Source organism: Pogoniulus pusillus, chromosome 24, assembly GCF_015220805.1.
Source record: "Pogoniulus pusillus isolate bPogPus1 chromosome 24, bPogPus1.pri, whole genome shotgun sequence".
Taxonomy (NCBI): domain Eukaryota; kingdom Metazoa; phylum Chordata; class Aves; order Piciformes; family Lybiidae; genus Pogoniulus; species Pogoniulus pusillus.
In genome coordinates, this window is record NC_087287.1 from 8,521,550 (window position 1) to 8,545,825 (window position 24,276).

Sequence of the window (24,276 nt, forward strand, 5' to 3'; positions counted from 1 at the left end):
CCGCAGAAGCGCGGCCCGAAGCGATACCTGACAGACCGGGTGGGGGAATCCGAGCCCGCCCGAACAGGGCCGAGTCCCCGAGCGGTCCGGCCCAGAGGGTCGAAGAATCCCGAGTCCGCGCGAGTCCTTTCCGATCCTGCCCGAAGGCGGGGGAGGCGGCGCGACGAAAGCCGAGCTGTGCCGAGTGTGCTCCGATCGCGCCCGAATTCCTTTTCGCCGGCTCCAACGGAGACACCCGAACGGAAAGGGACCGAATCCGACCGAAAGCGACCGAAGCGGGCCGAGCGCTCCGATCAGGGCCGAAGGCAGCGATGGGCGGAGGGAAGAGGAGAGCTCCGCTCAGGCAAGCGCAGGCGAGCGGCCGCGGCGCGGAGGCTGCCGGGATGGTGACGGGCGGCAGGGAAGGGCACACAAGATGGCGGCGGCGAGGCGAGGTGAGCGGTACGCTGCCATCCATATCCCCGCCGCGGTTCAGCGAGGCGGGGGGCGGCCGTTTCCCACTGTTAAAGACTACCTCTCGCTGCCCCAGGCCTGGGAAAACGGGTAGAGCGAGAGGACCAAGGCTGAGCGCGGCTCAGCCGGGTAGCTCTATCGCGACAGCCGCGATGCTGCAGGCTGAGCTCCGGCAGCTGCGGGCTCTGCATGAGCGTAGGCAGGGCCGCGGCGGGACCAGGAGCTTCTTCACCGGCGGTCAGATCCAATTTTAGGAGGCCGAGCGTGACACCCCATGAAAACATTTGTTTCAGATTTCTCTGCCGTGGGGATTCAGAGGAGGAAAAAAGGTCTCAGTAGCGTAGCCAAAGTGATTCGGTTCCACTTCCTTCGGAGCGGCCCACGCCTGCCCCACAGAACGCACAGTTTCAGTCTTTGGTTGGCAAAGCTGGCTTCAAAAACTGGCTTGAACAGTTAGCATTTGCCAGAGCCCCAAACACAAGTCTGGGAGGCATCGGGTAAGGCTAATGATAGGTGCTGCATGCTTTTAAACCGAAGTCAAACCGGTTCGATAGGGAATGGGCTGGGCTCCATTTCCAGCTGAGCTTCACTTACAGTCAGTAACAGCAGCAGTAGCCTGGACGAGCAGTAAAGGCCTTGCTGTATGAATCATAGAATCAACCAGGTTGGAAGAGACCTCCAAGATCATCCATTCCAACCTATCCCCCAGCCCTATCCAGTCAACTAGACCATGGCACCAAGTGCCTCATCCAGTCTTTTCTTGAAGACCTCCAGGGACGGTGCCTCCACCACCTCCCTGGGCAGCCCATTCCAATGCCAATCACTCTCTCTGTGAAGAACTTCCTCCTAACATCCAGCCTAGACCTCCCCCGGCACAACTTGAGACTGTGTCCCCTTAGCCACAACGTGGTCTGTAGCTGTTGTACAAAACTGCCCAGGCAAGTTGGGATTTGGTTTCAGGGGCTGAAGCTGCTGCAGATGCTGCGCTCTTGGGAAGCACGCTGGGTGCACAGATAGCTTGCAAAGACTCAGGTTCACCATGTATCCTCATCCCGTGTGCCTCGGAGTTCCCCTTCTACATTAAAGGACTTGCAGAACTGGGAACTCGTGGTGTTAATACTCCCTTTGCTCTTGGGCCGTACACGCTTTCCAGGAGGCAGGAATCGGGTGCCAACCTGCATCCAGTTGGAAGTACACCACACCTCACTAATGCAACAACCTCAGCCAGAGTGCTGCTCCTGCTGCTGAGACCTTCTGCTTCACAGAAATGCTTTCAGATAGTTAATATTTTGGGGGTTGGTTTTTGTTCTGTGCCAGAACATTTCACTTTCGATTTAAACCTCTCCCAGCAGCAATGCAGATTCCCGTAATCCTCGCAGTGAGATAATCTCAGGGTGCTGGGATTAGCAGCCTGCTGTTACACCTGCAGTTTTAGCTGCCACTGGTGTAGTAATTACTACTTTACCTGCAAAACCCCCGTTAGGGATGTGTTGTGGGGTGTAAATGTTTAACTCGTGTGAAATGTCCGTGTTGCTCAGGGGGAGGCAGCATGCTCTAAATAATGGTGGCTGTCAAACCTGCCCTGGAACAGATGCAGGAATGTGGTCGGTGCCCTCTGGTGGGAAATGATTAAAAGGTAAAAAAAAAAACCAAAAACCTCACATTTGAAAAAAGTAAAGCTGGGGAAATGCCATCAGGGAATTCACTGGGGAGGGCTGTCTGTGAAGTGGTGTGATCACAGCAGTGAGCTCCTCAGCAGGGATGAGGGTACATTGGTTGTACAGAAGAAGTTCTGTATCCTGATGTTTCTTTGGAGTAATAACACTTCTCCACATGCAGCTGTGGTTATTTCAAATTCATAGCCTACTTGAGAGTCTAACTTGAAAATAGAGGCATCTTGCTGGAGAAGCAGAGTGTCCAACATGGGTGATACTTTACACAGGGTATAAACACAAACATCCTTAACCATTAGTCACCAGAGCACGATGTGTAATGGAACCTTTACCTCCCATTCTGCAAAAAGAAACAGACCAGTCATAGGCTTCTACAACTGTCTAGGTTGGAAGAGAGCTCTCAGATTATGGGCTCCAAACATTAACGCAGCACTGCCAGAGCATCACCAAATCATGGCCCTCAGCACCACATCTCCATGCCTTTGAAACCCCTCCAGGGATGGGGATTCTGCCACTGCCCTGGGCAGCCTGGGCCAGACCTTGACAACCCTCAAGGGCAAGAAATTGTTCTTCATGTCCAACTTAAACCTTCTCTGGGGTCATTAGAGACTGTTCCCTCTTGTGCTGTCACTCGTCCCCTGGGAGAAGAGTGCAACCCCTCATCTGACTCCAGCCTCCTTTCAGGGAGTTGTAGAGAGACAGAAGGTCTCCCCTCAGCTTCCATTTTTCCAGGATGAACAACCTCGGTTCCCTCAGCTGCTCCTCACGAAACCCTTCAGCAGCTTCATCACCCTTCTCTGAACCCACTCCAGCCCCTCAATGCCCGTGGAGTAAGTGGCCCAAAATACACCATGGCCAAGGAGGGGATGAGCCTCTTAGGAGCCTCTAGTCCTGCCACAGAAAGTGGAGAGAAAATAGGCACATCCAGATCCTAGGCAGCATGAGTCACCACCTGCAATTGCTTGCCTATTTCCACAGCATTCCCAAATTGGCTACCTTAATTAGGTGCCTAAAGGTAGTGGGGATTAATTTAGGCACAACTGTATGGAAGTATGAGGTGATGAGGACATTAACCTCACAGGGCCCAAGGATGGAGATGGAGAAGAATGTCCCACAGATGTGGGAGCTGCCTCAGAAGATGGATGGAACAACCTCTCACAGGCACTTTGGCTCTTTGTGAAACAGAGACCAGGACTTTGCAATTCCTCATGTGCCTGAAAGAGGTTGAGAATATTACTTAAGAGGGACTTTAGTAGGTGGGAGCCAGCATGTCACAAGGGAATTTTGTTTGTGTGTTACAAATAGAAAATGTTTGTTATGGTTTCTGTGGGTGCTCAGCATGCTCAGTCATGGAATCATTGAATCCCAGACTGGTTTGGGAGGGACTTTTAAAGCTCAGCTAGTCCAGCTCCCCTGCAGTCAGCAGGGACACTTGCAACTAGAGCAGGTTGCTCAGAGCTACAAACATCCTGACCTGCAATGGTTCCAGGCATGGGGCAGCTCCCACCTCTCTAGGCAACTTGAGACAGGTTCTCACCACCCTCAGTGTCAAATACTTCTCCCTTCTCATCAGTCTGAGTCTCCCTCCTTTAATTTCAAACCATCACCCCTTGTCCTGTCACAATAGGTCCTGCTCCAAAGTCTGTCCCCGGCCTTCTGATCTGCCCTTTTAATACTGAAAGGCCACCAGAAGGTCTCCCTGGAGCCTTCTCTAGGCTGAACAACTCTCCCAGCCCCCTTGTGACTCTGCTTTTGAAGGGAACCGGTTTGGAGAGCTGTCATTTGGCGCATCCAAGGAGCCCTTTCTCACGATTTAAAACCAAATGCCACATTCTGGTTCCCTCATTGCTGCATAGTTAGTGGGGATGAAATCTCATCTGCTGGGAAAGGGCAGGATAGACAGGTTCTAGGTACTGCCTATGCACTTCATGTAGTGCAGGAGATGGTTTCCTCGTTCTGAAAGTCACTTTCACAACAGGAGCGTTCCTCAAATTATCTCAGAATTCATCCTTTTGGAACCTGAACTGCACAGGCTGAGAAGATAGTCAGTTTTCCAGGGAACTGGAAAATGAATTTTCACCAGCACACTTGAGCTCCCTGGTAGCACCACTTTGAATGTTTCTGCTGCACCCTGAGTAAATATTCAGACTTATTTTCTTCTCTTATTTTTCCCTTCTCACCGGAAAGGAGGAACTTCATCGGTTGTATCCTTTCATTTTGTGCCTTTCATCCCTCGCCTGTGGGAGTCCTCAGGAAGACTGGCTGAAGGGCATCCACTCCTCCCTGCCTAATACATCTGCACAGTGTGATTTTGGGGTTATTCCTTGAGTTTTCCAGCCACAGGTAACAAAAACAGTAAAAAGGAAGATTATTTTTGCAGCATTCACAGCTAAGCTGAGGCTTAGCTCCCACCCTGCAGTCTGGGCAGGGGGCTGGCAGCCACATTTCATGATCACCTAAGTAATTTCCTTAGGAAACAAAGCTAAAAATGGAATCTGTGGGCTAGAGGACACACTCCCATGCAGCAGCACACCTCACAGACTGCTGACAGAGCTAATGAGGTAGTAAAAGCAGCTTTCAGTCCTACTTCCTCTTTTGGTACCTCACCCTACCTTTCCTCCTGCCAAGATCTAAGGAATCTCCTAAGAGGCGACACCCTTGGCTTCAGAGATTTCCCTCCTATCTATCTAGTAATTTATTTGGGCTTTTTTTGCTCCTCCTTCCTTCAACTGGAAAAACACAAAAACCTGGTTCTGTTGGAATAAAATGAGCTGGGAACTGGAAGAGATCCACCATGAGTGGGTGGGTGCTGGGCTCCTCTACAAGGTGCCTGGGATGAAATCCCTATGTTGGAGATACTTAAAGCATTTGAGAAGGGCTGGGGGAGAGAGAGGAGGATAAAGAGTATTTTGAGTACAGAAAGAATGAAGTCTGCACTGCTAACTTCCTTATATTGTACTATTTGAGGCTAAGGAAGACATTTAGAATCATTTGGTTATCAAAAATACATAGGAATGATCAAATTCCTGCATTCCTGCAACTACAATCCAACTTCTGCATGTGGTGGGGAGTCCTACAACATCCTACTCATGAATCCTGTGCCTCAGGAGACAACGATTCCAGAATATATGTTCCTGCTATATAAGGGGTCAGGGACATTTTGAGGCTGTGTTAAGGATTGTGGAGTTCTCACATACCTTGGCAGTGAATCCACATGGACAGACAAATCATTGAAGCTAAGTATTACAGTCTGCAGGAGTTACTTTTGTGGGCAGTAAATTAAGGGAGTCTATTTCTTATGAATTTACACCTCAAAGTTGAGCTGCTGGCCTTTCTCAGGCACTTCACAAAGAGGGAGCACAGCTTTCAGCCTTCTCATGGTATGGCAGTTTGCTTTTCACAGCCACTTAGTTTTAGAAACTTAGAGGAGTTTGATGTGTTGGAGCCTGCCAACCCTCTATTAACTTCCTCAAGGCTGACTAACAGGAGTGGAAGTAGTTTGGGGGTGGGTATACTTGCACCCCTTCCTCATTTCCTTAGGGTAATGAAGACTGCACCACATGGAGCCATAGAGTTACAGACTGGTTTGGGTTGGAAGGGACCTTAAAGATCATTGAGTTCCAACCCCCCACCATGGGCAGAGAGGCCTCCTGCTAAGATGAAGTTGCTCAAGGCCTCATCCAGTCTGACTTGGAATGCTTTCAGGCTTGGAGCCTCCACAACAGGGCAACCTGTTCCAGTGTCTCACCATCTCAATCCAGCTTCTCCCAGTTTGAAGTTGTCACTCCTCATCTTGTTACTCCATGTCTTGGTACAAAATCCCTCCTTAGCTTTCCTGTAGCTCCCTTCAAATCCTGGGGAAGGCTGCCCTAAGGTCTCCCTGAAGCCTATTCCAGGCTGAACAACTCCCAACTCCTTCAGCCTATTCTCACAGGAGAAGTGCTCAGCCCTCTGATCATCTTTGTGGTCTTCTCTGAACATACCAAATAAAACTGTTGAAAGGCAAACCTGGGATAGCAAGTTTTTATCCTAACTGCTTCTGTTTGCAATTTCAAGAGACTTTCTGAACCCTACCAGCAGGCCAGTCACAGTTGAACCATTTTATCTAAGACACCACAGCAGTGTATGTGAGATGAGTGAGGAATGATGACTATTGTATGAACTGGATCCCACCTCAGTGCTACCAGAAATCCTTAACAACTGCTCTCAGCTGTCATCCCTTCCTCTGCAGATGCTGCTTTATGTGAATGGGGTTTATTATATCTTCTATTTCCTGGCCACTCTCATGATGATTGTGTACAAAAGTAAGTTCCAGCTATTCTAACCCAGCAACAGGCTGTCTTCTGGTGGTTTGTCAGCCTGCCCACTGTCTTCTCCTGGCTTATTTCCTTTCTATTATTCTACAGGTCAAGTTTTCAGTTATCCAGATGATTTTTTGGCTCCAGATCTTGTGGTGCTTTTCGTTATGGCCATTCTGGAAGTGCCTCGACTCTACTTGGGTATGTCACGTTATCACCATGCCTTGCCAGTGGAATATCTCCCTTAAACATGAATCATTGTGGTACTGACTGTGTGTCCTAACAGGCCAGTTCAGCAGCTTTTGGGGACTGTTGTTCATTTAGATCATTAAACTTAAGCTACCTGATCCATAGATTTGGCCAGAGGGGCAAACAGAAGTTGCTCCCCTGTGGGATACTGTGTTTGGCGCCGTTAAAGAACAGTCACTGGGTTGTCAGGAAGCAATCTAAGTGGGACAGCTGGAATGCTGTTGAGAGGCAAGTGTGATACATCAGGAGGATCACAGTGGAACACAGATTGCCATTTGCTGAGATGATGAAGCTGCTCTACTAAGGAACCAAATAACCAGGGCCTCACATAACAGGTTGTGCCAAAGAGATCACTGAGCAGCGTGTGGCTGCACTACGACTACACTGGAACAGGCTGTCCAGGGAAGTGGTGGAATCTCCATCCCTGCAGGTGTGTCAGAGAGGCAGAGATGTGGAGCTGAAGGCATGATTAAACTTCTCCACTCATCTTGAGATTAGGGATAAATTCTTTAGAGTGAGGGTGGTGAAGCATTGGAACAGGTTGCCCAAGATGCCCCCTCCCTGGAGGTGTTCAAGGTCAGGTTGGATGAGGCTAGTGGAAGGTATCCCTGCCCATGGCAGGGGGTTGGAACTGGATGTTCTTTATGGTCCCTTCCAAACCAACCCATTCTATGATCAATCAGCCTGCGATGACCCAAACCATTCTAGGAATCTATGTTTTAGCCTCAGTCTTGGTAGAGTTAGAGAATGGTTGAGCTTGATGATCTTAAAGGTCTTTTCCAACCCAAACAAGTCTCTAAGTTTGATCTTGAATGTCTCTAGGGACAGGGCCTCCACCACATCTCTGAGCAACCTGTTCCAGAGAACACTCTGGACTTAGGGCTTGTGGTACTGTCTGAAGAAATCAGAGACTCACTGCAGCTTTTTGTTTCCCTCCAGGTTCCAAGGGTAACCTGACCGAAGAAGAGGCTCCGCTAGGGCTCAGCCTGGTGCTGACGCTGGGAAGCGTGGTCCTGGCTGTGTATTTCCTGGCGTGGCAAACCTACGTGCTGCGAGCTGATGTCATCCTGAATGCTCTGCTGCTCTCCACCTACGGGCTGGAGTCGGGGCTAAAGGTCATGGCCATTGCTGCTTTTGTCAGCTAAGCCCTGGCAGGTTGCAGCACCTCCTCGGTGCATTTCTCCTATAAACCAGCAGGTTTCTAGTCAAATACTGAATATTGTTCTGCAGATAAAAATCCTGTAAAGCTCTCTGTTCAAAGAGCAGATTTGTGAGGGGCAGAGCTGGTCGGTACCATGTCCCAGCTGCCAGCTGTTTTCACTTATCTATGGGCAAAGGCAAGAGATGATGTCCAGCAGGTAAAGGGAGGATCTCCTCTCCATCTACTCTATCCTGGTCAGACCACATTTGGAGTGTTGTTCTAGGCTCCCACAACAGGAATATACTGGAGGGTGTGCAGGGGAGGCTGTCAGGATGAATAAGGGACTGGAACATCTGTCTGGTGAGGAAAGGCTGAGAGCCCTGGGACTGCTTAGCCTGGAGAAGAGAGGCCTGATATAAGATCTTAGTAATGTTTACAAGTACCTGAAGGGAGGATGTCAAGAAGGGGCCAGGCTCTTTGCAGTGGTGTTCTGTGAAAGTACAAAGGGCAATGGATACAAACTGAAACACAGGAAGTTCCACCTCACCATGAGGAAAAACTCCAGGGTGCTGGAGCCCTGGAGCAGGCTGCCCAGAGAGGTTGTGAACAGAGGTCCTGAGAGATTGTCAAGACCCATCTGGATGCGTTGCCATGTGACCAGCCCTAGGCGATCCTGCTTTGGCAGGGGAGGAGGTTTGCCTCCATCTCCAGAGCTCCCTTCCAACCCCTACCATTCTGTGATTCTGTGATTCAGCAAAACCACCACTTAATGCTCTGGTGTTCAAGTATCATTTCTAGGTACTCATTTCCAACACAAAGCAGTAACCAGAGCATCCTCCAGCTACGTGCTGTTGTGGGGTGTTTTTATAGCGCAGCAGCAGCAACGTACAACCAAGTGACACAGAAAACAATCAGGCCATACAGCCTGGACCTTTCTGCTGTTCCACACAGGCTGCTGTTTGAGGACACAGCTTCTCTTCTGCTCTCATTTGTGTTTTCATCCCCCACTGGTAATTTCCCAGACTTTAGTAGGGCAATGACTGATATATCCCAATGGGATTGGGAATTGAGGTTTGTGTGTACCTAGAGAGCTGAGCTGCAAGGTTTGGGCTGCTGGTTCTTGCTCTGTGGGGCATTTTTGTTGCTACAGGGTGGCCTTAAGAGGAGCACAAACACTCAACCATTCACTTACCCTTCTGTCCTGTTTAAAAGCTCACCAGAATGTCGTTGGCTGTTGCTTCTTTTTGGTGTCAAATGCTTTATTTCCATGATTCTGAAAAAAGAAAAGTAATAAATTACTTCATCAAAAATATCTTAGTGTTAATGTAAAGCTTGGGGAGCTGTGGGGCTCTTGGACAAGCAGGTTTTCCAGTCAAAACTTCCTATTTTGGTATTTATTTAGTCAAATAAGTGATGTTTCAGATCTAAGCAGTGTTTGAAGTTCAGAGCATCTTCTTCAGATCCCAGGTTCCAGCTGAAGCTCACAAAGGAAAGTTTGGGCGAGCCTGGATGTGTGTGAAAGATTCTCCTGATCTTCTGATCCCATCCTAAAGCACCTGAGCTCTGCATGGATTGGCACTAACCAGGGGCTGGGGCCACACTGCCACAGCCCCACTGTTTTGTGTCCAGTGGTGCTGGAAGGATTAAAAGACACAGGAGATCCTGTGGAAGGGCCCAGTTTCATGGCATAACAGAATCCCAGACTGGTTTGGGTTGAAGGGAGCTTGAAAGCTCATGCAGTCCCAACTCCTCTACATCAGCAGGAACATGTGCAAATACAGGAGGTTGCCCAGAGCCCCAGACATCCTGAGCTGCAGTGGTTCCAGGGATGGGGTATTTCCCACTTCTCTGGGCAGCCTGGGCCAGAGTCAAAGAATCCCTCAGTGTCAAAAATCTCTCCTTTCTCTCCAGTCTAAATCTCCCTCTTTTAGTTTCAAACCATCACCCATTCTCCTGTCCCAGCAGGCCCTGCCTTGACCTTAACCCAGGGGCCCCTTCCAAGGTCTTGTGACACCAAACAGCTTCTGCCCACGTTGCCAGCACCCAGCAGTCAACACCAAAACACACACATGGACATGAACCCCTCTGGGCCTGATCCTGTGAAGTCAGTGGCACAACCAAGCCTTCACTGATCACCAGGAACAAGACTGCACCCACAAAGAGAATGTAAAAGCAGATCTGGGTGCTGAGGAGCCACCAGGAAATCCACTGACCAAATGTTTCTGTGCTTAATCTGCATGAAGCAAACCCCCACCCATCTATCCAGCTTTGCTTGACATGATGGAATGTACCCATCAGATAGTTGGTAGAAGGAGTGACCAACATACCAGGCTGTGTCTACCTTGCTTGTGACAAACACATGCCAGGCTACAAGTGAAACCATAAACCTTCCCTGGTGTTTGCACCTCGCACAAGGGTCTGGCCAAAGAACATCTAAAGGAAACACTGCAAAGTGGAAGTTTTGTTTTACCTGATTGTAGGTGGTGTGGCAGATGGGGGTCCCAGACATTCCTTTCCAGTTGTGGAGCTGACTACAAAGAAAGACAAAACATGAGTGCACCTGGAAGCAGCAGAGAGCCAAATTCAGGAGACACTAATAAAGTCAAAGGTTTTTTCTGCCCCAAGGTGTCTGACCCCACTGTGATGCTGTGCCACAAACCTGGAGCCCTGGCATGGTTCCTGCAGAAAACAGCCCTCAAAAGAGTAGTGCTGGTGAAGGTGTTAATGAGGTGATGGCTCCATGTTTCTGCTGGATGAGTTTGGGACAACCTGTTGGCCGCAGAGAATACAGCAGCCTCCTCCTCCAGCTTTAGAGATGCCCTATTCTATGTATCTATGTGTTACCAAATATCACAGACCCTTTACTCATCACCTAGAAGAAATGCAAGAATCAGCAGCTCCTTTCCAAACCATTCACAGAATCCCCAGATGCCAGCATGCTGGGGATTGGAAAGGACATTTGGAGATCTTCCAGTCCAACCCCCCTGCTAAAGCAGGATGCCCACAGCAGCTTGCCCAGGGTCACAATGTCCAGGTGGCTTTGGAATCTCTCCACAGAAGGAGACTCCACAACATCTCTGGGCAGTGCACTCCAGGGCTCCAGCACCCTCACACCAAACAAGTTTCTCCTCATCTTCAGATGTTCTGATGTTTTTCTTAAGTTCCCACTGCCTAGAGAAGCCAGGCACAGCACAGTGAAGCCATTGATGACATTTGCCAGACAGAAGTTTGCTGAAGCTTTTAATTAGGAGGCCCAGCCCTTCTGAAACAGGCCGAGCAAGTTGGATGTGAAAAAGGCATTAAAAATGGAGAGGAACACATATTTTGAGGAGCTGGGTTTGGGTGTTGTTTACTCTGCAAGGAAGAAGTCTTTGTTCTCAAGCCATCACAGCTGTGTCTGCCGCCAGCCTGATTTAAAAGGCTGATCCCAAGAGGCAAGGGAGCCTCCTGGGATTCCAGCCTTGGAGATACTCCAACAGATAGGGCTGTATGGGTCTGCAGCTTCTTTGTGTTCTTCAGGGGGCAGAGACAGCTGAAGTGGTGCAGTCCCCCAGTGACCACTGCCACAGACACAGCACTGAAGGGCTTTGGGCAGTAGCCAAAGGAGTGAGGCTGATCATAGAATCATAGATTCAGAGAATGGTTTGGGTTGGAAGGGATCTTAAAGCTCATCCAGTTCCAACCCCCTGCCGTGGGCAGGGACACCTTCCACTAGGCCACGCTGCTGAAAGCCCCATCCAACCTGGCCTTAAGCACATCCAGGGAGAGGGCATCTATAACCTCCCTGGGCAACCTGTGCCAGTGTCTCACCACCCTCACTGTCCAGAACTTCTTCCTAATATCCAGTGATGATGGACACTCATTTGGGTCCACATCTGGGAACCAGATCAGGAGAAGGCCACCACACAGCAGGGTAATTGCCCTCTGACTCACTTGAACCAGCATCATCTCCTGCAGGGAAGATGTGATAAGCTCCCTCATGGTTTTCTGCTCAGAGGAAAATTCACCTCTGCTGTTCAGCACTTTGAGATGTCCTATGGGGTGCAGCACCCCACAGTAGCTGCTGTGCCTGTCTTCATCAGGAATGATAATCAGCACCAACTATTAACCCAGCACTACCAAGTCCAATGCTAAACCAACCTCTCCACAGTCTGGCCATAAAAACTCAGGAGCAGTAGTGCCAGCTTTTAAAAGTTCCCTCTGGCTTTTGAAGAGCAAGAGAGAGGAGGAACAAGAGACTATGTGATGGAACTGGGGCTTCTAAAGAAACCTTTCCCAGAGAGCACAGGAGCCACACCACCAGTTCTAAAGCTCAATTCCTACCTCTCATGCTCCAGCAAGAAGTGGCTCTTGCTTCCTCTGTGCCCCACCTGGGGTCATGGTGAGAAGGAGACAGTACTCTCACTCCTAGCCACACTGATAATGAGCCTGGATATCAGCAAGGGAAGGCCAAGACACTACTGCCAGCAGCATGGGAATCACAAAATGGTAGGGGTTGGAAGGGACCTCTGGAGATCATAGAGTCCAGCCCCCAGGCCTAATGAAGGTCACACAGGAACACATCCAGGTGGGTTTGGAATGTCTCCAGAGATGGAGACTCCATCACCTCTCTGGGCAGCCCATCCCAGTGCTCCAGCATCCTTAAGTAAAGAAGTTCCTCCTCATGTTTAGATGGAACTTCTTACATCCAACTTTGTGCCCATTACCTCTTGCCCTGTCATTGGCCACCACTGAACAAAGCCTGATCCCATTTCCCTGACACTGAGCCTTGAAGGATGAGGTCCCTGCTCAGCCTGCTCTTTTCCAGACTAAAAAGACCCCATTCCCTCAGCCTTTCCTCATCAGAGAGGTGTTCCAGTCCCCTTGGCATCTTTGTAGTCCTGATGACCATGCCCTGAGATGACCAAAAAGGTCCTGCACAGATTCTGTCTGTCAGAACGTATCCTACTGAGGAGCAAGCCTTGCTCCCACTGCACCATGCTGATGACCAACCTGTACCTGATGCCTTTACTCCCTGCTCCTGCACCAGGCAGTCACATCCCCTGTTCCTCCCAAAGGTGGGCTCAGCAATTACCTCTCCCCACCATAATCCTGGCACAGCTCTGCCCAAGCCACGTTGAACTTTTGCTCAGCGCCAAGTTAAAGATATGTGGGGCCAAGACCCATGGCATGGCCAGGCCCACCAAGAGAGGGCAAGATGAGGGCCTTTATAGCAGCCTAATTCCAAAGAGCATAGTGCCAGTGTGTGGGGTACCCCACATGGGGCTCTGCTTCTCACCTGCAACTGCTCTGGGGACCTGCAGAAAGAGGATGTTGTTTGTGCCCTCTCCCTCCGTATCTCAGGGCACCTCTGCAGACGGCAGGCAGGAGCACAGCTGAAGGAAAACAAACCCAGGAGCCAGCGTGGAGCTGCAGAGGAGAGCCTTGGGCTGTACAAAAGGGGCCTTGTTCCCCCCCCCGGGAGGCGGTCAGGCAGCACGACCCCTCCCTGACTGCTGATGGAAAACCCAGCTTCGAGCTCTCCTTTGCTACCTCTCGCCACCTTCAACCTTCCCTCTTGGGTACAAAATGTTCTCGGGCAAAAGAAACCTGGAATTTAACACGTCCCCAGCGAGCAGCATCAAGGCTCAGCTCCGGGTGCCCCTGCGCTAGGAGGGGGCGAAGGTGCCAGCTGCCCCCAGTGCCCCGCGGGGATGCAGCCGGCTCGCTGGGGCCACCAGCTCCTAGTTATACAGTAACCTGTTGCTCCGGGTCCCAGCTCCACCTCTCGCTGCCTCCGCATCCCTCCCCTCCTCTCTCCTCTGCCAGGAAACCTCTGTCACCTGCTCTCAGACAGCCGGGGCGAGCGGCACCGGGACGAAAGGGCAGAGGGACGCGGGCGGCACAGAGACCTCCCCAAGTTGGGGTGCCGGCTGGGCTCTGCCTCGTTCTCTCCTCCGTGGTCAGGGCTGGGGGGGGAGCAGCAAAGCCCCGGGCAGGAAGCTGGGCTGCTGGAGAATGGCAGCAGGATTGAACTAGGTGCAACTTGGAGAGGACACTCGGGAGCCGAGAGAGCCACGGGAGACCTTCTCAGCAGCGGTAAGTCGCTCCTGGCGAACCCTCAAAGCTCACTCCCACCCCCGCCAGCCTTCATCCACGTCCAAAGCCTGGTTGTTTCTTTTACAGGAGGGGCTTGATGGGGAAGGGGCAGTGGCTGGGCTCACTCTGAGCTTCGGGCACTGAGCTTTGTCTGATTTGCTTTCCAAAGTGGCAAAGCCAAAGCTGAAGAGAGGGCTTTTCTCCAGCGCTGCGCTTTGGGGGTTTAGCTCCCCGCTCCTGGCGTTTCCTCACCGCGGCCAGCTCCAGTAGGTGGCACTTTCTTGGCAGCAAAATGTCCGTCTGGCACGGAACGGGGATGGGTTCCTTTTTTTCTGCTCCTAATGAAAGTGGGACTTTTGCGCAGCTCTTTGCAGACTTCAGGTTTTCCTCTGCCCTGCGACGCGTCCAGAGCGGATTTTTTGCCGTCCACCAGCGGGCACCTCGCTGAGCTGCTGCTTTTGGTGGGTTGAGTTCTTGGCTGAGCTCTCCTTGCCCATGACCTTGGCAAGATCCATCACCCCTTTTCAAACAGAGGGGAACCTCACCTGAAGCTGCCTTGGTCCTTCACACCACAGCTCTGGCTCCCTGTGAGCTTTCCTGCACAGTTAAGGAGCTGGAGCCCAGCTCTCCTCTCCCCTTTCACTTATTTGCCTGGAAAATGCCAGTGCTAACTCCACCGAGGACAAGGCTCAGGGACAAAAGATTTGCCTGACGTTATTTTTAAATACTGGAAATAACTGTGAGACATCAGGGTAGTAAATGACGGTGATTGCCCTGCTCTAATTAGGGCAACGGGGAGTTAACACTCGCATGGTTGGGCTGCTGCAGCCGGGATCGTCTGTCGGTGCTCCATCAGCTGAGAGCTCCAGTGCTGGGCTGCTCTGGTGGGGTCTGCGCCTAAAATGGACTTTTTTGGAGTTAAAGAACAGACATCAAGAAGTCCAGCCCAGCAGGGATGCATGCAGGGTCTCACCTACGTGGTCCTGGGTCCGTTGAGTCGAGTGATTGAGCTTTCACTTGATGAGGGAGAAAAATGAAGTCTTTGACACTCAGCAAGGGCAGGCAGCAGCGTGGACCAAGGAGCCCTTTAAAACAGGCGTGTGCAGAAGAGCTTGGGATCTACTGTGGGAATGTGTCTGTGAGTGGCAAAGGTCACTGCTTGGTTCAAAACCAAGGTTAAACTTGTGTTTGGGTAACACGAACAGCTCGATCCTGCTGTAGCTGGACCTGAGTTGGAGCTGCTGCTGGTTTCTGCTGCTGAAGCATTCGGAAGCTGGGCTGGCTGAGGACTTGGTGCCTTTTGGCTGGGTCCCAGCTCTCCAGCACATACAGGTGGTGCCACATAGATCTGCTCATACTTCACAGGCTAGGAGTTTGTTGTATAACTACAGAGCTTGGAGGGACTAGGGGAGCTTTTGGGGCACACCTGGGAAGAAGCCGAGTGCTGGCACCACTGAGCTAGATATTGAAGTCCCAGGAAGGCAGCAGCTGTGAGTACACAGCGTGAAGGGAACACAGGCATGCACACCTTGGCCTGGGGTGACAAAGCAGTTTGCCAAGACAAGCTTTCAGTCTGTGGCTTTCTGTCAGTCCCCACCCAATCTGAGGGCGGGCAAAGACACCAAGGCAGAGGTGAGCAGCCTGGATGCTGTGTGACGTGAGGAGAAAATGACTTTTGGGTCACAGCCTCCATATTGTAGAATCATCATTAGACTGGTCTGGGTTGGAAGAGACCTTAGAGATCATCTAGTTCCAAGCCCCCTGCTATGGGCAGAGATACCTTCCACTACACCAGGTTGCTCAAGACCCTGTTCAGTCTGGCCTTGAGCACTACAGGGAGGGGACAGGCAGATTCTCTCTTTTAGTACTCACCTTTTTTTGATTGCAGACATCTCGCCCTCAGAGCGACAAAACCTGCCTCTGAGCCTGCTGAAATAGCCCCTACAGACGTTTGCTTCTAGGGCTCTGCCTGCCCAGCTCCCAGGCAGATGGATGCAGGCACCTGTCCAGACCAGCTTGCCCAGTTGGGTGGCAGCTCACTTGTGTAGTGCACGGTGGAGAAGACACTGTCTCTGGGAACATAAGCAGCAGCCACCATTTTGTTGGGCTGTCCTGGCTGTGGCTGCCTGCCCAGCTTCAGCCAAGGGCAGGACAAGCCAGGGAGGAGCTGTGCAGGAGGAACCCAGGCCAGCTTGCTCTGCTCTGGGTGTCCAGGGAAGGAGATCCTGCTGGGGGACAGCCTTAAGGCCCAATCTACCAGATAGTTGTTGGCTTCTGACCCTTTGATGAGGTGGCTGGAAAGGAGATTGTTTATCGTACAGTCATGGGATCCCTCAGGCTGGGAGTGAAAGAGATTCAGAAGAGATTCCCAGGAGCTTTCAGTCCTTGTGAGAGACAAAGAAAGGAGCAAAATGGAGAATATTTGTGTTGGACTGCATGGGCTTGAGAAACATCCACAGAGAAGTTGGGGTGCAGAGCCTGAGTGCCTGGGGAAGCTGGCAGTATTACTCCCAGAAGGCTGGATCCTGAGGTGCTGCTTTGGAGCTGTTCCCATCACACTCGCTGCTTGCTTCCTCCCTTCCATGCCGTGGTGAACCTCAAAGGGCTAGGTCAGAGCAGGTTTGTGGTGGTGATGAAGACTCAGCTGTTTTCTGCGTGTGGGGCTAAGTCTGGCCTCACATACCAGCAGTCAGCAGTCCTGTTCTTACCTCTAGGGCAGATGTTAGCATGCGGCCTTTAGCCTCCGAGTTTGATGTGATGGGCAATAAAATAATCACCCTCTAAAAACACTCAAGCCATAAGGGCCTTCCTTAGTGGCCCTCAAGCACAAGTGCCAGGAAAAGTCCACAGACTTCCTGGAGCGACAGCGATGGTTTCCTTGCTGGGGTGAAGCCTTTATCAGCAGCAGTGTCTGCCTGGAAGAGCACCAGGCAGATCTACCAGCACCTGACTGCTAGCACAACCTTCTGCACCACCCTGCTTTGGCCAAGGTTCAACAGATGCCTAGAAAAATACTTTCCTGCCTGCCCAGGAGGTATTCAAACCTCTCACTCCAAGGGAGGGCAAGGGTGGCACTTTTTGAAACCCTCCCTGCTCATCTAACTGTATTAGAGAAGAGTCTGCACCATCAAGCAGTGGTGCCAGGCACAAGCACACCACCTGAGTGATGGAGGAGATGGGATCAAAGGAGGACCCAGGGAAGCCTGAGATCACAGTTTGGCTCCTAGATCCTCACCTGCCCACAAGGTCCTACAGCTTGTCATCTGTCAGGGTTACAGCAGAGAGGAGTGTGAAGGATTTTCATGTAGTGGGGAGCTGTGGACAGCCACTTGCAGCATGTTTGGAATGGCAAGCTCAGGGAAGAGCTGTGTTGTCACTCATCCCCAAAATATTTAGTTCCCTTGCAGCAAATCACTGCCAAAAGGGATCACAGAGAGAGCTGATCCCACACATTGGTGTCATTGCATTGCTTCCCCAGGAACAAAGCCACCAAGGTCATCCCAGAGATGTGGTTGAGGCAACCTGATCTAGTTGGAGATGTCCAGGCTCACTGCAGAGGGGTTGGGCAAGATGACCTTTGAGGATCCCTTCCCACCTGATGCATTCTATGATTCTAGAAGAGTTTCTCCTTTCCCAGGACAAGAGGCTGGGGGTGGTGCCACCTGCAAATTTGACATGCATGATGCTGGGGCGATACCCAAAAAAGCCCTGGTGGTTTCATTTCCTGGTAATCCAGGAAAATCAGGAGGAATTGCAATCCAGAAGGGATGGGAGGGTGTGTAGCTGACAGCTGGACTGGTTTGGAGCTCTTCCCCATCCCCTGCAGAGCCCAGCCCCAAATGCTCCCAAGGGCACTACTGCAACGTGCTCACCGCCACTGGGCTTCTCTGCAGAAGACGACCAAAAGCTTCCCAACCCATGGGAAGGCGAAGCCAAAAGCAGGGAATCACAGGCTCTGCCTGCTCAGCTGCCCTTGAACAGCCACTGAAGTGGCCAGACAAGCTACCTGGGCCCTGATGTGGTTTGAAAGCATAAAGCAAAGCCCAGGGGTGACTGTTCCTGCAGGCATGGTGGAATCAGGGGGACCCTCATGTCTGCACAAGGCCAGAGGCTGCTGGCAGAAGCTGGGCTGTTCCTTGCGGCCTGCTCAGGATGCTCCAGGCCCTTCCATCCATCACTGCCTACAGAGGAGGGTCACATTCCAACCCTGCTGCAATGGGCAAACAGGTCTTGTGTGCTAGAAATCCTCACCCCACATGCCAGGGGCACATTCCCACATCCAGACCACAACTGGGTCTTCACCTGCTGAAGCTTTAGCTCACCTGTTCATCTCTCCTGTCCCATTCCCCAGTACCCCACCACGACTTCTCTCAGGCATTCCAGCTGGGATGGAGGAGATGAGCACCAAGAAGGGCAGAAAGGGACAGCAAATGGGGTTTTGCACCAGTTCTGGCTGTCATGTTGAACAAATGTGGCACAAATGAGCCCTCATGGCTCACAGACCTCCAACCCAGCCTTGTCCTAGACCTCCAACTCTCTCAGCCCATCCTCACAGCAGATATGCTCCAGCCCTCTGAGCACCTTCGTGGCCTCCTCTGGACTTGTGGACACAAAGCCCTCCAAGCCAGGTTTGAGACTTCCAGTAGTAACTCTATGGAAGAAAAGGCAGGACTCTTGTTCCTGATGGCTGGTGGAGTAGTAACACCCCACACTTGGTGGTCTGGGAGTGGAGTCACAGAATGATTAAGGTTGGAAAAGACCTCCAAGATCATCAAGTCCAACCTTCAAACGCAGAGTAGTTGGGATACCAAACCCCAAAAGCTTTCCATAATTTGAGCTTGTTTAAATGTTGTGCTTCCTGCTTTCTTTTTTTGCTGTATTTTTATCCCCTTTCTCTTATCAGTCTCAACCTGTCCAGATTTATATCCTACAAAGGTAAAGTGCAGACCATCTGCATGGCAATAAACCAAAGTTCAGACTCCCAGCTGCGGTGCTCAGCGCCGCTGAGTGACTCAGAAAGTGAAATACTGCTGCTGGTGGGACTGAGATTAAGATCAAGCAAACAGGCAGGATCCAGGTCACCACCACCCTCCCCAGGCTGCTCACAAGGAACTTTCACCTCCTTGAAGATGACCAGAAGAGAAGACTGGATGGGGCACTTAGTGCCATGGTCTAGTTGATTGGTGATAGGTTGGACTGGGTGAGCTTGGAGGGCTCTTGCAACGTGGTTGATTCTATGATTCTAAGTGGGAATCTACCTGGGAACAGAGACAGTTCTAATCTCTTGTTGGGTTAGAGGTGCTGGCTGCCAAGAGACCTAGAGCCACTCAAAGCTATGGGTTCCTCCAGACTCCCTCACCAGTAAATACAAACAGACCCCAAAAACTGACCCACCTCAGTGGAAGGGACCAGTTCTAGTCTGCTGCTCAGTATCCCCAGCAGGACTTCTCTGGGGTCCCTCCTTATCCTGCCCCTGCTGGCAGGAGATGGTGGGCAATAAGAAGGGTGCTGCCCTTGGTCCAAGTGTTGCTCATAGGTGGCCACTGAGGATTGGGGCTTAGCCCACAACTGTGGCTTACTGAATCAAAGAATCACAGGCTGGTTTGGGTTGGAAAGGACCTTAAAGATCATTGAATTCCAACATCCTGCCATAGGCAGGGACAGCTGTTCCTAGATATGGTTGCTCAAGGCCCCATTCAACCTGGCTTTGAGCATTTCCAGACTTGAAGCCTCTACAGCTGCCCTGGGCAACCTGTTCCAGTGCCTCACTACCCTCATGAGGAAGTGTTTTTTCCTCATGTCTAACTTAAATCCAGCTTCTCCCAGTTTGAAGCCATAACCTCTTGTCCTGTCACTACATACACTGGTACAAAGTTCCTCCCCAGCTCTCCTGTAGCCCTTTTCAGGTACTGTAAGGCTGCTCTAAGGTCTCCCTGGGGCCTTCTCCCCTCCAGGCTGAACAACTCCAACTCTCAGCCTGCCCTTATGGGAGAGTGCTCCAGCTCTCTGCACACCTTCATGGCTTCCTCTGGACTTGGGGACACAAAGCCCTTCAAGCCAGGTTTGAGGCTTTCAGTGGTAATTGCACAGAGGAAAAGGCATAGCTCTGCCTGTGCTGCAGATAAACACAGAGGTGTCCACCTGTGAGCCTGAGCCACCCCTTTCAGCAGAACATTCACTTAATAAAAACACCAGGGAGAGGAGGAGAGCCCAAAGGTAACTGCACCCACAACACCCCATAATAAATCACAGGCTGGAGCCTGCTCTCCTTCCTGACACTGCTGCCTCTTAATTATAGCTGTGTTCACCCGAGGAGCCCAAGCAGGAGAACCTGGCTTCCTGCAGGAGGGAGCACTAATTAACCCCTCTCTGTTCCCTGGGAGGACACTTCTGCTTTCCCCAGGGAAGAAGTGAAAGTGCCATCTCTGGCCACCCCTGACTTCCACACAGCACAGCAGCTTGGCCTGTTTGCAGAGCCTGATGCTCTTGGAGTAGCTTCCAGGTCAAGACAAGAGACTTTAGGCCACACTGGTCCCAGACTTGGAGGAGGTATTCAAGAAACATGTGGACATGGCACTTGGGGATGTGGGTTAGTGGCCATGGCCTTAGGTTAGACAGGACAATCTCAGAGGTCTTTTCCAATCCAAACAACTCTGTGATTCTATGATACAAATGGCTGGAGAGCTGCTCAGCAGAGAAGGACATGGGGGTGTTGGCTGATGGCCACCTGGAGATGAGGCAGCAATGTGCTCAGGTGGCCAAGAAGGCCAGTGGCATCCTAGCTTGGATCAGGAATAGTGTGGCCAGCAGGTCTAAGGGTATGTTGGCCCCCTTTAGTCAGCACTGGTGAGCCCACACCTCAAGCACTAAGTTCACTCCAAAAAAGACACTGAGGGGCTGGAGCAGCAAGGAAGCTGGTGAAGGGTGTGGAGAACAGGGCTTTTGGGGAGCAGCTGAGGGGAGACCTGGGGATGTTGAGTCTGGAGAAAAGGAGGCTGAGGAGAGACCTTCTGGCACTCTACAAGTCCCTGAAAGCAGGCTGGAGCCAGGCTGGGGTGAGTCTCTTCTCCAGAATGATGGGATGAGGGAAACATGAGGAACAATTTCTTCCCCAAAAGACTTGTTGCCCAGACCCTTCACCAGCTTCATTGCAGCCTTGGTGCATCTCAGCTGGTTGGGCTCATTTGAGCAACAAGGAAGTGCTGTTCCTGGTGCTCCTCAGTTCTGCCCTAACTAACTGCTGGCAAGAGATTGGTGTGGTTCTACTGCTGAGCTGGCTGCCATGAGCTAACCAAGTTCTTTCTTGTGCTGTCGGGGCCCAGGATGTTGAAACAAGAGGCCCTGAGTGCCAGACACTCATGGTGCTGGAGCAGTGCTGTAGCTGCATTTTGGCAGCTACATGCCCTTGTCTGGGCAAGGAGAGATCATCTTGGTGTCAGCATCACCCCATGTGCTCCAGAGGAAATACCAGGGGCTGTTGAGGGTATGGACAGCCCAGATCTCTCCCCCTGCCTTCTCCACTGCTTCAGATCATTACTCTAACCTTTGACATGGGCTCACAAGGTCTTGGCAGGCAAGAAGCAGAAAGTAGCAGTGTCTCTGGGCTTGTACCAGGAGTGGAGCAGATGTTCTGGGGACCTATCTAGTGTAGTTTGCATGTGACTGTAGATTGTTACTGCAGACACCCTCACTCCTCACTTCCTAAGATGTGACTGAACCTGCAGGACATTTACTTCTACCAAGCAGCCACTGGGACTGAGCTTCTCTCATCCCTTCCACCTTCTCTTTTGGCTCAGAGGAGTCAGAGGCAGCTGCCTGGCCACGAGGTCCATCACCTATGCTCAGGTAGCAAGTTGGGAGCACACATGCCTGTAGCACATAGAACTACTGAGGCTGAAAAAGGCCTTTGAGATCATCAAGCCCAAGAGCTCACAATCCCACCGCTACTGCTGAAACAGGACCACTAAACCACACCCCTCAGCACAACTCCCAGTGGAAGCCCAGAGAAGAGGACAAGAACAGGATAGGCACACGAGGAGCCTTTCTGCAAAGCTTCCCAGCCTGCAGCAGTGGGATGGAAGAGCTCCCAGTACCCTTTTTTATCCCCACGTGTGTACACCTGCATTTGGCCAACCTGTGTAAACTTCTGCCTTCCTGAACAGCCTGTGGCAAGCTGCTCCACAGCTCAGCTCCACGTGGTGTGCTCAACCATCTCCTTTTGTTTGTGCCACACTTGCCAGCTGCCAGTTCCATGGGATGCCCCCAGCTCTGTTACCAGTAAACAACTGTTTCCATTCCACTGTCTCCATGCCACAGGCAGTATCACAGCTCTCCAGGAGAGCAGCAGCTCCTCTGTTTCTCTACCAAGCTGAAGAGTTGGAAGTTTTGTGACCAAAGTCACATAGATGAGGGCTCTTTCTTCTTTATTTTTAAGGCTGGAGCAGCACAGAGGAGCAGTAGGAAGAGGATGATTGCATGGGGAGAGGATTGCTAAGGCAGCCGATGACCCAACCACACCTAGGGTGTTACCAGCTCATGCTGGCAGGGACCAGCAATGGTGCATTGACTTTCAATTCATCCTGTTGAACCTGCTCCTGCTTCACTCTGACTGAGCTGCAGCTTTTCTGGCTTCTTTGGGGTTGTTTTGCCAGCATTGCACCAAGGAAGGTTTAGGTTGGACATGAGGAACAATTTCTTTGCTGCAAGAGTGGTCAGGCATAGGAACAGGCTGCTCAGGGAGGTGGTGGAGTCACTGTCCCTGGAGGAGGTGTTCAAGAAATGTGTGGACCTAGGACCAGGGAACATGGTTCAGTGGCCATGGTGGTCTTGCATTGAGGGTGGGACTGGATGATCTTAGAGGTCTTTTCCAACCCAAACAATTCTATGATTCTGTGAAATCCCTGTGGGCACGTGGGAGCTTTTGGTGAAACCTTTCCTCTTTAAGACATTGCAGAAACCTCTTCCCTTCCCAGCCCTGTGACCACTCCTAGCCTCTACCAGCAGCTACCAGGCTGCACTCAGCCTCTCACCCAGCCACCAATTGTGCTTCTTCTTCTTTGCCCTTGCAGGAGATGAGTTTTTTTTCTTGGTGGCAAGACTGTTAAAACATTTCTGCACCATAAGATTAGAAGTTGCCATTTCCATTCCTGTGATAAACCCAACCCCACACATCCTTCTATTCTCAAAGAAACAAAGGGAACATATTTTTGGGAGCTTTGGAACCATCTCTCATGAGATTGTTTTGGTTTCTACGTTCATGCTGCAAAAGTTCTCCTGCTGACCTCATCCATAGTGCTTGAGAGCTCCATCAAAACCCAAACATTAGAAACCAACCCAGCCTGGTGCAGGAGTTACCTTCAGATGTGGAAGGGCAGGCTTCACAGTTGGCAGTGGTGCTGGCTTCAGCCATTCCCAGCTGGTCACACTCCTGGGATGCTCCTTCTTGTGGAAGGGATGGTGGGGCTGAGCTGCAGGGCAGGTTATGGAGCTGATCTGGCTGGAAAGTAAACCACAGAGTTAAACAAATGGATGTGGGGGGGGAATGGGGTTCAAGCCTCATCAGTTCCTGCTCTGGGTTGGAGTGTTGGGGATGAGGTGATGGCCAGGGACAGCAGGAAGGTAAGAAGTGCTCCTGGAAGCAAGACTGTGATTTGTCATGGCATGGTGCAGGTTGATCAGGACCATCTTTAGAGCAGGTTTCAGAGTGAAAAACCAATCAAGAGTTAAAAACTAAACAAACAGGAGAGAGGAACCAGCAGAACAAGATTGCTGGATCTAACAGAATTTCAGCCTCAAGAGGGTTGTCAAGGCCTGGCCCACACAGCCCAGGGCACTGGTGGAGTCTCCATCCCTGGAGGGGTTTCAAAGCCATGGAGATGTGGTTTAGTGGTGACCTGACAAGGCTGGGTTGAGGGTTGGACTCCATGATCATAAAGGTTTATTCCAGCCTAAATCACATAGTGATAGAATTGCTTGGGTTGGAAAAGCCCTCTAAAGTCACTCAACCCACTAAAGCCATGGCCCAAAGTGCCACATCTATGTTATTTGAACACCTTCAGGAACCAGCATTCCTGACTTCTCTGACAACACCACCTCCCTGGGCAGTCTATTCCAATGCCTGACCACTCAGGAAAGGAATTGTTCCTCATATCCAACATAATCAGCCCCAGGGCAACTTGAAATAGTTTCCTCTTCTCCTCTCACCTGAAACTAGAGAGAAGAGACTGAACCCCATCTCTCTCTGACCTCCTTCCAGGGAGTTGCAGAGAGATAGAAGATCTACCCTCAGCCTCCTTTTCTCCAGGCTGAACAATGCCATTTCTCTCAGCTGTTCCTCATAAGACCCTTCACCAGCTTTGTGCTTCTCTGGACTCACTCCAGCTCC

General features: G+C 51.2%; 2 protein-coding genes across 4 annotated transcripts in view; both read left to right on the forward strand.

The window, feature by feature from the left end:
• Nucleotides 1-104: 104 nt before the first annotated feature.
• Nucleotides 105-9,126, forward strand: TMEM80 (transmembrane protein 80). Of its 3 annotated transcripts, none has more exons than XM_064163282.1 (5): nucleotides 321-434; nucleotides 4,314-4,330; nucleotides 6,337-6,430; nucleotides 6,533-6,625; nucleotides 7,613-9,126. In XM_064163282.1, the coding sequence occupies exons 1-5, from the start codon at nucleotides 416-418 to the stop codon at nucleotides 7,816-7,818; spliced, it is 429 nt and encodes a 142-aa protein (XP_064019352.1). In that variant the 5' UTR covers nucleotides 321-415; the 3' UTR covers nucleotides 7,819-9,126. The 3 variants fall into 3 exon arrangements, with proteins under 3 accessions (XP_064019351.1, XP_064019352.1, XP_064019353.1); XM_064163283.1 differs by having other exon boundaries at nucleotides 357-434; nucleotides 4,314-4,469; nucleotides 6,358-6,430; XM_064163281.1 differs by lacking the exon at nucleotides 4,314-4,330 and having other exon boundaries at nucleotides 105-434; nucleotides 6,358-6,430.
• Nucleotides 9,127-13,678: 4,552 nt separating this feature from the next.
• The window catches only part of EPS8L2 (EPS8 signaling adaptor L2), a 68,223-nt gene continuing 57,625 nt past the window's right edge, over nucleotides 13,679-24,276 (forward strand). The window contains exon 1 of the mRNA XM_064163252.1: nucleotides 13,679-13,892. The gene's annotated coding sequence lies outside the window, so the exon portion shown is untranslated. The remainder of the gene's footprint in view (nucleotides 13,893-24,276) is intronic.

Excerpts from the sequence above, each read along its gene's own strand:
- TMEM80 (XM_064163281.1), top strand. The coding sequence starts at position 312 with ATGGGCGGAGGGAAGAGGAGAGCTCCGCTCAGGCAAGCGCAGGCGAGC. Across the intron at positions 435-6,357 it reads GATGGCGGCGGCGAGGCGAG|ATGCTGCTTTATGTGAATGG; the intron begins GTGAGCGGTACG and ends CTTCCTCTGCAG. Across the intron at positions 6,431-6,532 it reads CATGATGATTGTGTACAAAA|GTCAAGTTTTCAGTTATCCA; the intron begins GTAAGTTCCAGC and ends ATTATTCTACAG.